The sequence below is a fragment of the Mustela putorius genome, unplaced genomic scaffold (genome assembly GCF_011764305.1).
Source record: "Mustela putorius furo isolate JIRA1106 unplaced genomic scaffold, ASM1176430v1.1 tig00000224_pilon_pilon_pilon, whole genome shotgun sequence".
In the NCBI taxonomy this organism is placed as follows: Eukaryota; Metazoa; Chordata; class Mammalia; order Carnivora; family Mustelidae; genus Mustela; species Mustela putorius.
The window spans coordinates 9,063,809-9,081,378 of NW_025421321.1; the positions used below are offsets into that span (position 1 = coordinate 9,063,809).

General features: G+C 40.3%; 1 protein-coding gene across 50 annotated transcripts in view; it reads right to left on the minus strand.

The window, feature by feature from the left end:
• The window catches only part of MAP4K4 (mitogen-activated protein kinase kinase kinase kinase 4), a 193,070-nt gene that overhangs the window by 14,170 nt on the left and 161,330 nt on the right, over nucleotides 1-17,570 (minus strand). For 13 of the 50 annotated variants that reach the window (XM_045077677.1, XM_045077676.1, XM_045077656.1 and 10 more), the window contains 9 exons: nucleotides 16,264-16,415; nucleotides 15,480-15,577; nucleotides 14,876-14,884; nucleotides 13,395-13,570; nucleotides 12,774-12,894; nucleotides 11,517-11,708; nucleotides 9,344-9,461; nucleotides 8,849-9,019; nucleotides 2,518-2,661 (listed from right to left, as the gene is read on the minus strand). In XM_045077677.1, the coding sequence (XP_044933612.1) occupies nucleotides 2,518-2,661; nucleotides 8,849-9,019; nucleotides 9,344-9,461; nucleotides 11,517-11,708; nucleotides 12,774-12,894; nucleotides 13,395-13,570; nucleotides 14,876-14,884; nucleotides 15,480-15,577; nucleotides 16,264-16,415 (1,181 nt within the window). The remainder of the gene's footprint in view (nucleotides 1-2,517; nucleotides 2,662-8,848; nucleotides 9,020-9,343; nucleotides 9,462-11,516; nucleotides 11,709-12,773; nucleotides 12,895-13,394; nucleotides 13,571-14,875; nucleotides 14,885-15,479; nucleotides 15,578-16,263; nucleotides 16,416-17,570) is intronic. The other 37 variants (XM_045077685.1, XM_045077674.1, XM_045077679.1 and 34 more) reach the window with 7 other exon arrangements.

Consider the following 17,570-nt stretch of genomic DNA (forward strand, 5'->3'; position numbering starts at 1 on the left):
ACACTAATGCAGATAATAGGGAAAACTGGAAGTGGGGGGTAATATGGGAATTGTCTGTATTTCCCGTTCAGCTTTTCTGTAAACCTAAAGATGATCTTATAAAAAAAACACAGCCAGACACAAAAAAATGCTTACTCTTTTACCATTTTATATCAATTCACTTCAAACAAGGTAAAACCAATCTAAGGTATAATCTTAAAGGATAGTGCTTCCCTGTGTGGACCAGGATGGGCAAGGACTGGGAGGCAGCAGAGTGGGTATTGCAGGAGAGATTTTGGCCTACTTAGGATTGCTACATTTCTTCACCAGGGCAGGTGAATGGATTTTAACCATCCTAGGATGCTTGTGACAATTCACTGAGCTGTATATACTTATAATTATACTTTATTACATCCTATAGTTTAATATTTTTAAGTTTTGAAGACTTTTTGAATATGGAAAAATATTCAATAAAATGTTAAATGAAACAAAAACCATGTAGCTTTATATATATAGCATTTCATTCCCTTATTGTGATAAATATTTATAGAAATGAGAAGGAGGAGGGGCACCTGAATGGCTCAGTTAAGTATCTCTTTGGGCTCAGGTGATGATCCCAGGGTCCACTCAACAGGGAGCCTGCTTTCCCCTCTTCCTCTGCCCTTTCTCCTGCTTGCGCTCGTGCTCTCTTTCTTTCTCTCACGCTGTCCCTCTTTCTCTCTAATATGTAAATAAAATCTTTAAAAAAATGAGGAAGAAATATTTTTAAAAAGTCAACAAGAGCTGCCTTTGAGATGGGGTAGTATTTTGTTTTATTCTTCCAAGTTTTTTCTATTTTTGAAGCTTCCTACAATTAACATGTATTACTTTCCTGATTGTAGAAACCATTACAAAAGAGAAAAGAATACAGAAAAGTAGACCAAAAAATTATTACTGGTATCAGCTGATCCATGATCCCCATAAATCTTCTTGTTCACTGGATCACAAAATGAAGTTTAAATCATTTTTAGCAGATTTATTTTTCCTCTAATTTTAAACCCACTCCCCCCATCAGCAGTCAAGTTATAAATGGTTGTTTCCTCACTGAAGTGTGAGATGGATGGAGAAATAACTGCATTTTAACAAAGGCCCTTCACTTAGAACCAAAAGCCCATTTGAAAACTAAAATAACTCTGAGAAATGTTACATATAAACAAATAGAAGAAGCCGAGTTAGCAAGTATTAAATCACAGTTGCTGCTGGTTATTATAAGACCTATTTCAAGTGTTTCAATTTTGCATACTCTTGACTCCAGCAATAATACAAATTATTATTTATGCAACATGGATATATATACACAATGGTTAAGTAAGCTACAAGATGTATGTGAAAATGTTAACATGAGAGGGGAAAAAAGTGATAATCTAAAAGGCTTCAAAGAGAAGTAAATAAATTTTAGAGTATATATGCAAAGAAATACTCTATAGCCAGGTAAAAAAAGGTATCCTGGGGAAATGATTAATGACATGGAAAGAGCAAGTCACATGATCTGGACAAACCTGAATGAGAAAGATACACCCTCACTTCAGGACAGTGGGTACCATGGCATCTAGATGGGGCAGGGGATGCTAAACGCAGGTACAAGAGTAAGTATTTAACACCTGTTAGAAGTAACACATCAGTATGTGGGTGTCATTATTATGTAGTTATTCTCTCATTATTATTATTTTCTGTATGTTTGAAATGTTGCATAACCATTTTTATCCAGATTTCCCCCCCTTAAGTCTATATTGAGTGTGTATATGCTTAAAAATGAGAAGTTGAAACTGAAGAATCAATAGATAGAGTATCTCTGGTTGACTTTTCATTTCTCCTACTTGCTTTTCTGCACTAGTTTCTTATTTTCTCGAATGAACATGTATTACACAAATGAAAAAAAAAAACTCTTTCTTTTAGAAAGAAAAAGAAAAGTGTTAACTGATTTAAGAAAACACAATATAGTACTTTTTACCATCGTGGCAGAGCACAATGCCTTCTGCATGAAGGAAAGTCCTGTGGGTGAAAGTGGGTACAGACCTACATGCTGGAGAAGCCGCGTTGAGGCGGACAAGCATCGGGGCCAAGAGCGCTCCCAGGGGAGGGTTCTACTAGACAGTGCACATCCCTGTGCTTCTCCACACTGCTCTTTAGAGGGGCAACAGATCCACTGCGTACTTGTCAGTCACATCTGAATACATTTTTCTATCACCTTATTGTAAAACCATGCTATATGGTTATACCTCATTTAGCCATTACTTCAAAAAATAAGCTAGGAGCATCGGGGTGGCTCAGTTGGTTAAGCATCTGCCTTTGGCTCAGGTCAGGACCCCAGGGTGCTGGGATCAAACTCTGCATCCGGCTCCCTGCTCAATGGGGAGTATGCTTCTGCTTCTCCTTCTCCCTCTGCCCCCACCCCTGCTTATGCCCTCTCTAGCTCACACTCTCTCTCAAATAAATAAATAACATCTTAAAAAAAAAAAAGCTAATGGAAGTTTAGTGCTTTACTAAATGAACACTTACCAGATATTGTCACCAAGACATTCAAGCCTTCAAGGACATCCATCTGTTGAAATCGTCTTCGGTTAATCAGAGGATATACCTTTCCTTGGCCACTTCTGTCCAGCAGCATCAGGCCACTCTCTGTACCCACTAACAAATTCACTCCTATTTCAAGGACACAGAAATATCTGGATTTTATACTGTGCTTAGCAAACAGTCTGGTTGTATAGAAAGGATAACACCACCTATCTGGGAAAGAGTAGTTTCCTTAATCACACACACAAAAAAATGCTTGGAATAGTCAGCAGTTAAAGTGACCAAATGACAACAAATTACCACAGAAGAGTGGCAGTCTAAAAAAAAATGCGAGAGAAAACACACACACCACATTCCCTCAACCTCCTGCATAATTCACCAGTTTCCCCTGAATGTTTTGAACTCACCATCTCCTTGGTGTTACAGATTATACATCTCATTAGCCACATGAGACGGGTGAACAAATCTTTGTCGGATAAAATGACCTCTTCGTGCTTCCTGTATCTGTCTGTCTTTATTTTCACTGGCAAACTTCTGGCACGAGCTATAAACAGCCACCTCAAATCCTTACCAGTTTATGACTGATCCATCACTCACCTTAAGGTTTTCTTAAAGACCATTCTCGGTCATCATCAGAGAAGAAACAATGGCACTCAGTCCTCTGCCCCCTAACTTCTTGGGACTATTAAAATACCATGACCGCCCCATGGGAAGCACTTCTGGCTTCTCTCTGAGCTGCCAGGGTCTTCCCACTCTCCAGCTGCTCTGAGTCTCCTTTCTGGTTTGCACACACCTTCTCTGCTTCTTAAACACAGGTATCTCTTTCACTGTCTGTCTGCTGGAGGAGCACCTCAGAACCATCAACTCCTAATTCCATACCCAGCTGCTTTTCTGCTTGCTGTAAATTTCTACTGAGACCAACTTCTCAACGTTTGCCCTTTCTCTAAGAGCACCATCACCTGCTCCACACAACCAACCAAACTGACCACCAGAACCAGAGACCTCCTTCCTTTCCCTTTCCTCTGCTCCCACCTACTTGAGGTACTGGCCACCTTGTAACCGATGGACAGAGACTTTAACACAGTCCCTCTACTTTCTCATAGCAGCAATCAAAATGATCCTAATCTTCTTATACTCATTAGGTCCTACCATATTTTCCTAACTATACACTCTCTATAGGAGGGTATAAAGTCTCAATTTGGCACTCAGATCTCTCTGTACCTTGAACCAACTTACTTTTCTCTTTAACACTCCCTTATTTCTCTAAATACCTTGTTTCCTTGGTCTATAACCTTTATTGTCTAAACCAAATTTGTAACATATAAGACAGATCGCCTTATACTTCCACACAATCAGGCACATACATGTTTGCACGGATTCCCTAAACTGGCTAATAAACTCACTGAGACAGGAATAAAGTATCTGTGCTTTTATGAACTGCTCAATCAATAGTTTCAGGTAGATGGAAAGATAGGAAAGAGTAGCATGTATTTCCTAAATCACAAGATCCAAGTTTATTACACAGACACAGACGCACAGACACACACACACACACGCACACACCCTACTTCCAGAACACTTCCAATGAGCAACTATGAAGGTAAGAAAGAAACACCCTCACAGCCCCCCACTCAGCTAGCTCTGTGATGGTTCTGTTATTAAGCAAGTGAAAACCTACCACCTGGAGGACAGTATCTACCCAAGCCAATTTTTCTGAAGAAACTGGAAGCAACTTTTGTGATCTTGGGGAAGCTTTGGAACCTGGAATTTACATATGCAGTTACTATCACCACCATTCAAACTCAAATATAAACTTTACCAACTAACAGAGTGCCAGGCTCACTAGGGCAACAGTTACCATTATGCCAAAGCACTGTAAGCTCTAAGCGAACAAAACACTATCCCTGGAGTACTCAAAAAACCTAAAATGTGTAATGAGGTAGGTCCTCATAAATTCTAGACACCTACAGTTTCCAGTAATAATGTGACCTGAGAAAGCCCTGTTAAAAAAAATCTATTAGGCATATGATGCAGGTTTCCATCCTGCCCTTGCGGAAACAGTCTAAGTTTTATGAGAATATTCCTGTCTGGGCTCCCCATACACACTTCCACCAAATCACAGCTGCTTTCCAGCTAGGATGACGGTAGTGAGAACTTGTTAGTGCCTGGCATACTATGAAATGACTTCTGAAAATTTGAGGGAAGCTTCTCGAATTTTCAGGAAAAGAGAAAAATTCTGAGTATTCACTACCCATCTAGAGTGATCCTTAAAAAGTAAACAAAACCCTCAAAATATGATCATTTGGACAGATAAGAAGAAAGACTTATGAACACATATAGCTCCCTCTATCACCTATAATTAAGATTTTTAGAACATGCCATTCAGACCAGCCTTGTTAACAGAACATTGAACCTTGATGTCTGACATGTTAGCCAATGGCCACATGTGGCTCCTAAGCATTTGCAACATGGCTAGTGCAACTGAAAAACTCAGTCTTCTACTTTAATCCATTTACGTGTAAATAGTCACAGGAGACTAGTGATTATCCTAACAGCCAGTGCAGCTATGGCTAATACTGTGGCTTTGAACTGGGGCTCACAGTCTTACACTTCAAGGCTTATAAGTCATCATGTTTTCCATGAAAAAGTTCTTTTTTAATAGAAGTATCACACACATCAGATAATGACTGAATGCTAAGAAAAAAACTACAGCCCAATTTAAAAACTCACTTATCATCACTGTAGGAGAAATTAATGTTTATGTAATGCTCCACTCATTTTCCTATCATTTTACTTTTGAGGTTGGTCATTTTGTGACTACCTCCCTATCAGATGTAGAACTACAACAGGACATTATTTTTTGTGTTTTTTCTCCATATACCAATGTGAGATAATTCTAACTAGCTTCACAGTTATTTGAAGCAGAAAAACAGTAACTGACAGAGGTGCTTACACATAAGAGTCCATTCTAAAGGTTCCATTTTGTGCAGTATTTCAGTATTTTCTCAATCTTCAGTATCAAGTAGCTGAAAAGGTCTGTGTCAAGAATCTGGCAATAACCACCAAAAGTATGAGCCTTTGAATTCTACTATTTGTGGTTTCCAAAAATAAACAGCATCCAAACATCAATCAAGATTTTACAGTAATGAATTAACAAGGGAATAAAAGACAAAGCTGAAAAAGTCTATTCATAAACACACAAAAATGCATATATTTTGGCACTTACACTCCTCGTAATTCTTCATTATATACTTCCAAAAACTGTGTGATTTTGTAAAGTACTAAGTGTTAGCAGTCAAAGGAATATTAACAGTCACTGGAATAACCACCTTGGAAATTACGGGCCTATGAAAAAAATTAAGTTGCATACTGCAATAACCTTTTATAAATATGCTTTTTAAACCTTTCAACTGTTAGATATAATTAAACTTTAAATGCTAATAGCTCAAAGATAAGCTGTACTAAACACTGCGATTCTATTCATAGGAATCTGGTGTAGGTTGATGGGGAAAACGGCTCTATAAGAGCTCTGTAACATGTGATTTAAAATATCCTTTAAATTTTATGATGATATTTCAGGCAAAGCTCTGTAGTAAACTGCAGACAGTTTACTATTAAGAGTGGGAACTGGGGTGCCTGGCTGGCTCAGCTGGTAGAGCATGTGACTCTCGATCTCGGGGTTGTAGGCTTGAGCTGGATGTTGAGTGCAGAGATTTTATTTAAAAAAAAAAGAGATGGGAAAAATGATGTTCAAAATATGTGTTAAAATAATTCTGACTACAAATGGGAAAACGGTCTTATTACAAAAATGCAAAAAATATATAGCAACTAACAAAAGTCAGTTATATAATATGATTAAAAAAGAATGCTTGAAGCTAGCATGTTCTCCAGAAGGCACACAAAAAAAATCCATCTAACCTATCTAACACCGATCAGCAGACTTCAAATGTGTCACCATTTCAAAGTGTCCCCTGAATTTTCTCCCCTTGTTGGTCTATCACTCTTACAGTTCAAGTTTTAACTTTTCTAGGTCTAAGTCTCTGAGAGGCTTATTTTTAAACTTAACTTAAAAGGCTTATTTTTCTTACTTTTTAGCTTAGCTTAGCAGTTTAAGGAAACCCACCATCAATGTGCCCCAAGCCAAGGAACAATTCAAATATACCAATTTACAGAAAGAGATTTCAACTTTATGTCATCTGCCCACTTTCCTTTCCACATACTGTTAAAATGGAAGTTCCATTACATTTCCAAAAACACAAGCTCGAGATACTCTCTTCTCTGAGGTATTAGAGAAGTTAATTAGGAAAAAGAAGGATTTTACTTTAAAAAAAAATCAATTAATGGCACAAAACGGGGTTTAGCACTCTATAGGACAGTAGAGGAATATAAATCAGTGTAAGACTGCTACCAGGTGCAAACATTCTAGATAAAAATTACTTCAGCAATTTCAAAAGAATTAACATAATTTCTACATGAAATATAATGTACTGAATTTTGATGATATATACTCTCCCATGGAGGGCAAAGAATAAGAATGGTGGAATTCAACCCTGGGATGTGATCACAACTTGCATTCCTAGAGCAATACTTCACAGTGCTGGGCAGTGACAACACGGTGACAGCTGCCTTTTGTGATCCCAGTAATCCCCTCCAAGTGGCTACTGTTACCTCTGCCTATGAGGTTAATATGGGGGACTTAAGATACTCCGTGATGATAAGGACAGAAATTCAGAACCCAAAGAGTGAAAAAAGAAGTAGGTGTGTCTGCAAAGGGAAGACGCCTCTCCTGGACCCCTCGGGAGGAGGCTGCGTAAGAGCTGGGGAAGGGAGAGGAGAGACGTCAATGGACGCATAAAAGTCTAAAAGGTGGACAAGGAGGAACTTTTAAGAAGTAACAGACCCCCTCTTCAACAGCAGGACTGAGGAACATCTCAAGGTTCAGGAGGTGAGCGCTGAGGTGCTCATGTCAGCCTCAAGTCTTGAGAGAGGTAGGTTAGGGGTTGAAGGTGAGGGGTAAGGTGGACATGGACAGAGCTGATCTGGTCACTGGGGATGCAGAGGCCATCAGAACACTCCAACAAACAACACGCTGAGGTCAATTTGCTATGCACTCAAACCAAAATGGATCACATGTTTTCTGTCCACTTGTACTTGCATTCAAGGGAGGAAGAAACTAACTAGAAATAGGGTCTCTGCTAAAAATTTCAGAGTTTAGGCAGGAGGAGAACACTTTGTTAAGTGTGGGACTGGAAGACAAAGTAAGGCCAAGAGGACGGTCTATCTGTGGGAGTGAGGAAAGTGATGGCCCAGGGGAGACAGAGAGTCTAGCCTCAGAATGAGAGGGCAGAGTCCTCACGTGGCACCCTCCTCAGGCATAGTCTCTTGTGCCGTTGTAAGCTGTGAAGAGGCGGCACCACCAACATGGAGATGGAACAGGGAAAGGCCACGCTATGGTCTCCTTCTGCACATTCTGGCCCATGGCAAACTGCTTTAATTTTTATTCACTTTTTTTTTTTTTTTAAAGATTTTACTTATTTGACAAAGAGAGATCACAAGTAGGCAGAGGCAGGCAGAGAGAGAGGAAGGGAAGCAGGCTCTCTGCCGAGCAGAGAGCCCAATGCGGGGCTCAGTCCCAGGACCCTGGGATCATGACCTGAGCTGAAAGCAGAGGCTTTAACCTCTGAGCCACTCAGGCGCCCCGGAAATCTGCTTTTAAAAGCTTCATTTCTGGGTCGCCTGGGTGGCTCAGTGGGTTAAGGCCTCTGCCTTCGGCTCGGGTCATGGTCTCAAGGTCCTGGAATCGAGCCCCGCATCGGGCTTTCTGCTAAGCGGGGAGCCTGCTTCCTCCTCTCTCTGTCTGCCTCTCTGCCTACTTGTGATCTCTGTCAAATAAATAAAATCTTAAAAAAAAAAAAGCTTCATTTTCGTGTTAGACCCAAGTCCTAAAAGAGCAAGGAAAAAATGTTCAATGGAAACATTTAAAAAGCAATCCAACATGCTTCTTCATTCTCCCTATAAATAAAGACCAAATCAAATGTCCTTCTCATCTTTTTACTTTTTGCTTTCCCTCAAAGAATGGGAGCTCAGTCCTTCATGCCAATACCCAGTGGCTGAAACAAGTGCAAGCCCATACACGCACCTACATGATTCTGCAGGAGGTAACAAGAGTGAGCATCATGGAAGTCTTCCAACTTCTCTGTCAACAACTCTTTACAAAATCCCCAAATTGTCCAAAATAGTACCTTCTCTAAAAGACCAGTCCACCCTTCAGGAAAATAAAAAGATGACATCACAGTAGCAGCAGTAAGATACCTACCCCATAAGGCAGCGCACAGAATCTCGGAGTTAAATCTTTTCTTATATTTACGAATCTCCGGGGTGTCACTCTGTGGCCTAGTGTTGGTGGGATTCACATTGACCACTGAGCCCTTCCGGGTAGGATCTTGCCTTATGGCTTCTGGTCTCATCCCATCACAGGAAAATCCCACTAGAACACAGTACATTAAAAATTATTTTCTTCACACACGAACACTGCACCTGTCTCCCTCCCCCGGTACACCTCAAGTGAGTATTCATATGCTATTAACCAACTCTTTGTCAAAGAAAAGAAATCTGTAAGAAATGTATATGGAAAAAGGAAACCGACTATGCAGCTCATTGCAAGTAAGACAATGCAAGCGGGATGGGTGTTTCTGTATCCGAGGTCTGTGCCTGCAAAGAACCACCAAGCCATGCCTAAGCCACCAGAAAGAGTGACACAAAGTGACTGAGTCCTGTTTGTCAGCTGCTTTCTTGCTGCTAGTTTACTTACCCACAGAAGTCACTGTTGTCCCACTAGATGGAGAAATCTGTAGTAATCTGGGGTCTATAAAAGGTGTAAAGGAGGAGGAAGATTTGTGTTTCTGGAGTGTGCTACTAGCGGACTGAGTCTGCAATGTAAATTTCAATTTTATTAATACAAATGACATTAAAAAGTTGAACATAAAACATTTCAATCCACTTCTGTACTGCATGGTTTCCCACTAGAAAGACCTATCCCTCCTGCATCATTTCCCCCAAGTGCTCTCAGGGGTGCCTCTGCATGTGCACAACACACCCCACCAACAGGCTGTTCAACCTGGAACCACCAAAAGAGCTACATCTCCCTTCAGATATGCTGCTCATCTAAGACAGGAGGCTGAGAGCTACCAACAAAATCTATACTTTGTGCTCCTAGTTTTTTCTTTTTTTTTTTTTTAATAATTATAATAAAAACTCCTAAAGGAGGTTTGAAATATCTATCTCAGTTCATCAATTTCTGAATTTACTCTTCAGCCCAAAAAAGGCCAATTAACCTCTGTTGGAATACTGGCAAATCCTGACTTTGTATTACTCATTTTAACATGAGCCTCTTGCCAGAAAGCTACAGAAGCTTTGGCTACCACCATTTAGGTGCATCATCAGTAAACCCGTATCGAACAGGGGCTCATCAGTGAAAGGTGCAAATGACAAGATATGGCACATACTTTTGCTCTTTTAGGAGCACTAGTGTTTTGGTTAATAGTGTAATTTAAGACAAAAATAAAAAGAAAACACAAAGAAAGTGAAACAAATTGTTAAGTGGAAATGTAATGACAATTAAAAACAAAACAAACAGAAAAATAAACTTGCCAGTTTAGTGAGTTAAGGGTTATAGTAAATACTGTACATTAGAGCAAAATGGAGCCAAGTTTAAATATAAATATAAGGAGAAAAGTGAGTGTAGGTGGAATAAATCAATGGAGAAAAAAGAACACTTCTGATCAAGTGCTTTTTAGTCCTGAAAACTTTCTTGCCCTCCACAGGCAGCTAAAAGTTGCCATGTCCTAGAGCCCGAGCCTGCCCAGGCTCCCAGGCTCTCTCCTTCCACTTGATATAGCTGTCTGCTGGCAAGCTTCCCACCCTGTCCTACAGCCAATCCATCCGACAGCCAATCTTATGCAAGCCCACCCTTAGAAGCAGTTGACTTGCCCCTGCTCCTCAGGGGGAGAGGATTATTCTGATTCTTTCTCAAAAGGGAACCAAAATCAGAGTAGGTAGAGACAGCCTGGCAGTTAAATGTTTACATTAACAAGATTGGCTGAAGCTACGTGCCACTTTCAACCTCCTTCAACTGTTAGCCAAATGCATTTAAACCAAACCTCCCAAGAAATCAAACCACTTGTTTAATTTAATACAGGGTGCTCAAGGTGGACTCTGTCACTGCATGGGGAGAATAATCTTTTTCCAAAGAGCAAAGCATCACCCACTATCACCCAGACTGAGCACCACAGCCAAGCCTTCAAACGAGCACACAGGATTTCCCATTCAAAATTTTAAATTAAAAGCATGCTCAGACCTTTGCCCTTCTTTGCATCCTAATTTTCTAGAATTCCCTAAAAATCATTTGGCCTTTTCTGTGAATTTCAAGGAAAGAAGTCCTTTTAACAGGGTTGGTGAAAACAAATGATTAACCAACCAACAATCTCCCCCTATCAAAAACAAAAAGCCATCCAGCCCTGTTTGAAGGAGATTCCTGTAGAGGATAACAAGCGTGTCCAGGTATGGCCAAGTCTGCTTAATCAAATTTTTTCTATATTTTACTTGTCAGTTAAAAAGAATGATAAAGGCAGATTCCACAAATGACTACAAGAATTTCATGCCAAATACATAATGGATCCAAGAACACGGCAATCATTTTATTTAGACTTAAAAAAAATACACTGAATAAAGAAAGCCATGCAACTACACTTATCTAGAGAAAAGGAAACAGTGAACTGCAAGTTGAAGGGACATTGATCTAGGGTTACGGGATTTGTATGCAGATCTGAAAGATGTTACTTAGGGTTGGGGAGAAGGGTAGGTGACAGAAGAAAGCGGGTGGGGAGGGTGGGTGAGGGGCGTGGGAAAGGTCTCTTCTGCAAACTAGCTACTAGGCAGTGCTGGTCGAACCCTAGGAAAGCAGCCAGCTGTGGTGCGAGACATACCTCATTAGTAGTGAGCTTGTCCTGGGGTGTCTGTGGGGACATGGTGGGTGTCGGCTGGCTGGAGGATGGGGAGGAGGAGGTGGAGGAAGTGGAGGAGGAATGGCTTTGCTGTAAGAGATCTGGCAAGAGGTGAATGCGACCGGCAAAGCCATTGCTCTCATGATGGCTGGCGCGCTTTTGGTCAACTGTACTCTGTAGAAAAAACAGGCACACTCGTCTCGCTCAAGCGCTGCTGAAATTCCCTATGACCCTACTGATAACTGCCTTAAAGGTGCTGTGTGACTTTTCAAACTCCATTAAATAATCAAGGAAGGACCACAGGAAACTGGTCGGAATTGTTCACACTTAAGTCGCCGAATGCAATTCAAAGTGCCTCATCTGGTGGCCACAGGACTGGAGCATGACTGCCTAACCTGGGTTAGCTGCCACTCTAGCTGTTGTTAACAAAACCACTCGCCTTTCTTTTCCTTTAAAAATGTTCCTGTCTAAAGCTCTAAAGAGTACCCTGTCACTTCTTTGAATCCTGGTCTTTTCCACGTTCTTCCCACTTTCCATCCAAATGCAATGCCATTGCATGAAACACACTCAGGAAAAGTCCAACACTAGAAAGGCGCCTGTTCTATGTCCTGGGAAGCGCACTACTCTCTCTTCTAAGCTAAGAAATGAACAGACAGTTGTGAAGCTGAGCAATCTGAACCGAGCACATCGGGGTGGTACACATTTAATATTCAACAAGTGAGGAAACGAACGTTTTAGAACACGCAAGAGAGACCTCCCAGCCCTTCTACTTCAGAGGCCTTCCTGTGACTGATGAGGCTCATCCGCTCTTCCACTGCACCTGCCTAAGGGCTGCTCCTGTGACAGCACTGTGGACCCTCAGCTGGGAGCTCTTTGCAGAACGTCTGTGGCTGCTCTGCTCCAGACAGTGCTCTGCCTCCTCGCTCTGTGAGCCTGCTGAAGGGAGTCCCTGTGGCTTTTCTACTACTCAGACACAGACTGTGAGATTCAGTGTGGTGCTCAAATGAGGGCTGCCGCAAAACATGCAAAGGAGCAGCGATGTGGGGTGGAAGACTGCTAGCTACCTTCTGGGCATGCAGCACATATCTGCCTCCCTAGCCCCCGACACTCTACCCTCTGGGTCTTGTTAACATGAAAACAGATGATGATGTAGAAACAGCATGAGTGAGTGAATGAGCAAGTGGGTTAATGACTACAGGAGAAGCTCTGCCTCTAACAACAGAGGGAAGACACAGGTACCTGGCGGACGATGAGAGTGCCCTCCTTGGATGGGGTCATGGCTGGCTCACTTTCTACATCATCATGGACAATCATGGTTTTCACCGACTCTGTTTCACCATTGCTCAAATTCAGAGACGACCTATTGAGACAAAATTCAGAAGTGAAGGGCTATCATCCCATGAGCTGAGAACATCCTGTTTAGATTTTTCACCTTCCTAAAGGCCTAAGATGAGATCAGGCTACAGAGAGAGTTTCCTCCAAGAAAACAAATGCTTAGTTCTTCCCCTTCAACAAAGAGCTTTCTGTCAGTATAGTCTGCTTTTGAGCAAAAATATCTAGAGTGAATTCTCATGGTTAACGTGGTTCAACCAAACTGAATCTTCCCTTTTGTCATACCCTCAAATTAAAAGGAAAAAAAATAAAACACACATTAGGGTACTGGGGAGAAGCACTGACACACACATGCACACAGACAAACAGAAGAGGGAAGAACACAAAGGCTGCCTGCTGTTGAACCCAGGAGAACTCAATGGTTAAGTATTCAAACAGTCAGGATAGGTTTAGAAAGAACTGCTTCTAAATGGAAAGAAAGTTCAGTGGAGACGCTCTCAGCCTCTCTAAAATACACCAAAGACTGACGCTGCTCTGGTGTCCTCTGGTCCAGAGGTGGCTTCCTCCACCCCTTCTTGTTCTACATCATCGTCTTCCTCATCTGTCGTCCCTGACTCCTCACTGGATGAGGAATAGTCTGTCACTTTGTGTGGTGGTCGCACATCTTCCACTGCTCGAAGCTCTTTGGCCAGTGCAGTCAAATCCTAATGCATAGGACAGAAAAGACAGTAAGGCAAAGAGGTGTGTGCCACAGGCACAAATTATAAGACACAAATTATAAGACAATCTTCATTTTAATTATTGATAAAATAGCCACAGCATCCATTTTGTAAAACTATTCTGTATTTACCAGTATTCTGTATTTACCAGAGCTTACAGGAAGGTGAGCTCTTAAAACTTTTGATAGAAAAGACAAAAAAATGTAAAAAGGGGAAAAATAAAAAGCAAAAAATGTTGTGCACAGTTCATATTTCACAACAATAAAAAACATAATCTGCTTATGATAGGCTAATAGTGCTTTTTAAAAACCCTAACATAAAATTCTAGATCAAGAATTGTTGTGAAGGAAAATCCTTGGAGGTCTGCCTATTTAACAAAGTCTTCTTTCAAAGAGATTATCCACGAAGCAAGATTCTAGTGAAATTGGGCTGACTGAAAGGTTTTCTTTGGTGAACTTGTTATTTTTAACTCCACCTTTTAAAAATTTCCAACCTACGAAAAGTAAAAAAGTGAGTATACTATTCATATCTGACTTCATTGAGTGTTAACAACTTGCCACGTTCCTAAGAAGGTCCATGACACAGGAAGTGAAAAAGTGGATGCAGCACGTGCAGCTGTGGGCAGGAGGTAATAGGCACTTCTCCCTGGCACCACCTGACCCATGTTTTCCTGCAACACTGCCAACAAGTACAAACAGGAGACAGAAAGGAAATCTATTTTAAAAAACATTATTCAAAAGTAGCTTCATTTCCCATGATTCTTCCATATGAGATATTTTAACACTCAATTTATGTACATATAATTTTCAATTGTCATTATTATGTATACTCTATGCTTTCACACAGAAGTCCAAGGTTTCTACCTGGGAATCACATATTTATAAGTAATGACTTTTATTTTTTTTTTTAAAGTAGGCTATATAGTCATTTTTCCTTTTTCTTTTTAGCAGTTCCAAAGGAGTTTCCTTCTCCACAGTTAAGAATCTGTTGCTCTTCTTTGAGCCTGAGCCTCTGAAATAACAGTGTATCAGACTTTCAGTGTTACTATTTCATGATTATGACTGTGGCTTTTTAGGAAGTTATTTTTAGAAGTTCTACCTAGTAATAATAAATATATGCAGCAAATTCTATGTTAAAAAAGATAAAGCAGAAGCTTAGAACTTCTGAGTTCTAGAAAAGAACAAAAAGACAAGTTGAGGAAGGAAAAGAAATACAGATGGACTACAAGCTAAGCTTAAGAGGCAGTTGGAATGGTGCTCTACTGTGGCATTTTCCAGAGATGGGGCTTACCACTTCGCCCTTGAGTGCAGGCGCAGTTTCATTGAGCCGGAGAAGCCATCAGTGATGAAGAACGCACAGCATAAGGAAGCATGGGAGAAAGAAGGGGAGTGAGGGGAAGGACAGGAATCAATTCAAGCAGGAAATCAAAATTTCAAAAGGCTTTCAATCCCACATTGGGCACAGTTACATGGTCAGTTAATGCATCAAGGATTAAAGGCCAAGTATGAGGAAGTCAAAACTGTCACTCCAGTACCAAAAGACAGAATTTAAATAATAGGGGAGTTGAAAAAGAAGATGATGTAAAAAATTTACTCTAAAAACCAGTTTTGTAAATGTCCAACTCATCAAGAATACGACAAGGCTAATGTTGAGCAAAGAGATAAAAAAAGGTTTTCTTTCTTTTGTACTTAAAAAAAAAATGACAAAGCAGTGAGGCAGGGTATGCACAAATGTGCCCGAGAACATGGCATCCCTTCCAATTCCTTAATTCTGAGCGGGGCAGGGGACAGGGGAAACCCTACAGAAAGGACAGCGGGACTCTCGACTACATATTTTTAATAGAAAGACCTGACTTAAGCTTAGAATAAGTAAATTGATTCTGTATAATTCTTACAGTAGGTTTGAGAGGTCTGAAAACTTCTTTCTTTTCTTCAGGTTTTTTCACTGCATTTTCTAGACGCTGAGATGGAGAGCCTTCAGATTTGGACGATGCTATGAAATTCAAGAAAGACAAAAAGAGCAGAAACAGATAAGCACAGAGAAGTATGTCACAAATCTGACCTAGCCCACCTAGCCTTTGTTTCTCTCCTATTCTCTTCTGCCCACTTCTGGTAGCCCCACTCAAGGCAAGTCTCCAAACAGACCTGACTCTGCTTAACGTTTTCACAATACCTTGTTACACTATGTGAATAATATAAAAGAGGGAATTTTCATTAGCTTATTATTTTGTGGATGAAAATAACCAATAAGGACGACAGCACTGATGGGAATCTATACTGAAAGAAGTGGGCTCAAATCCTAGCTCAGACATTTAGCTAATCTTATTGGACAAGTTACTTAACTTCACTAAATCACAGTTGCTTTAATTTGTAAAATGGAGACACAATACATCTATCCCTCTCTCTCTCATGGAGTTCTTTTAAAGATTAAATGAGATCATGCATATAATGTGCCCACAGTGCTAGGCATGTGTGAACTCTCAAAAGTGAACAAGTGAACTCTATATTATTAAAATTATGGTTATCATTAGCAACCTGCACTGAAACACTGTTTTGTGATATGCAGCTGTGAAAAAAAAAAACCACAGGCCTTTATACAGGATTAAAAAGGATCTCCAATATACTGATCATATAGCCCAATATCGTTAATGCGGTAAGGGAAAAGCAAAGGTATCCTACATCTCACTCTGAAGCGCTCCCCAGAGCCGCTCTGAGACCCCGGATGGGACCCTGGCTGGGATCCTGAGTTGCTGGACCCCGAGGAGCTGCCACTGCCAGGCCTGGGCACCAGTTTCTCCACTCTCTCCCACAGCAGCCTGGGCTCAATACTGCTGTTAGAAAAGAACAAAGAACAGCTAATGCATTATCCCAAGATGTAGTATCAAATTATAAACAGATGTATGATGTGTCCACCAAAGTCTCTGCAATGTAGGTATAATGAGAAAAAAATGGCCTACAAACAGCATTCAACATTAAATTCATCAAAAGTTACAATGACATCATTCATGGATTTTACTCAGATATCCTTTTTTAAATTGTAGTTGACACACAGTTTTACATTAGTTTTGGGTCTATGAAACATCTCAGATAAGCTTAAGTCAAAAATGTTAAATAACAGACTACCATTAGCCAGACCCCCAAATCTTTTTAACAATTGACAAGAAATGCTACTGTTCAGTCTAAAAATGTTACCATTCCTGTCACAGCTATAAACTCAGTTTCTTAATATAAAAAAATTCCACTTATATAATCACACATAAATTATGCTGTTCCTAGGCTGTTGCTCTCACTGTTAATCAATGCTTTTAAGAGCCAACACTTACACAGCATACTACTTTGTATGAACCCAGTTATTAAGGGGCTATGATGCTCCCCAACCGTGGATGCACCCAGAGCACAAGTTTATTAGATCACAATTAATACACAGACTCAGTCAGTCTCAGGAGAATCCCACAGTGTACCCTGATCATTTAAGGACTAAGAAGGCTCTCTGCAGCTTCTGGTCTGTCATCCATCTTTGTATTCCAATTATATTAAGGCTACATGTACAAAAGGCTAATTTCAGAGGTTTGGTGACGATTAAGTACAAAACAGTCAACATAGTGTACCCTTCCCCTAGGATTGTACTGGCCAATGGACATCACTTGATAGGATGAAAATGTTCGATCGCTGACTGGTAATAACATGGTAGCTATGCCTGCACATGGCTACTGAGCACATGAAATGTGACTAGTGTAGCTAAGGAAATTAACTTTTAATTTTACTGAATTTTAATTAAGCTAAATTCAAATTTAACTAGTATAGCTAAGGAAATTTAAATTTTATTGAATTTTAATTAAGTTAAATTCAAATTTAAGTAGCTTCATGTGGCTAACAGCTACTGTATAGTACACAGAACAGATCTACAACCTAAAAATATTATTTGGTTAATTCACTAGTTTATTAGAGACTGTAAGTCAACCATTGACTTTCCTTTAGTAGCCTGT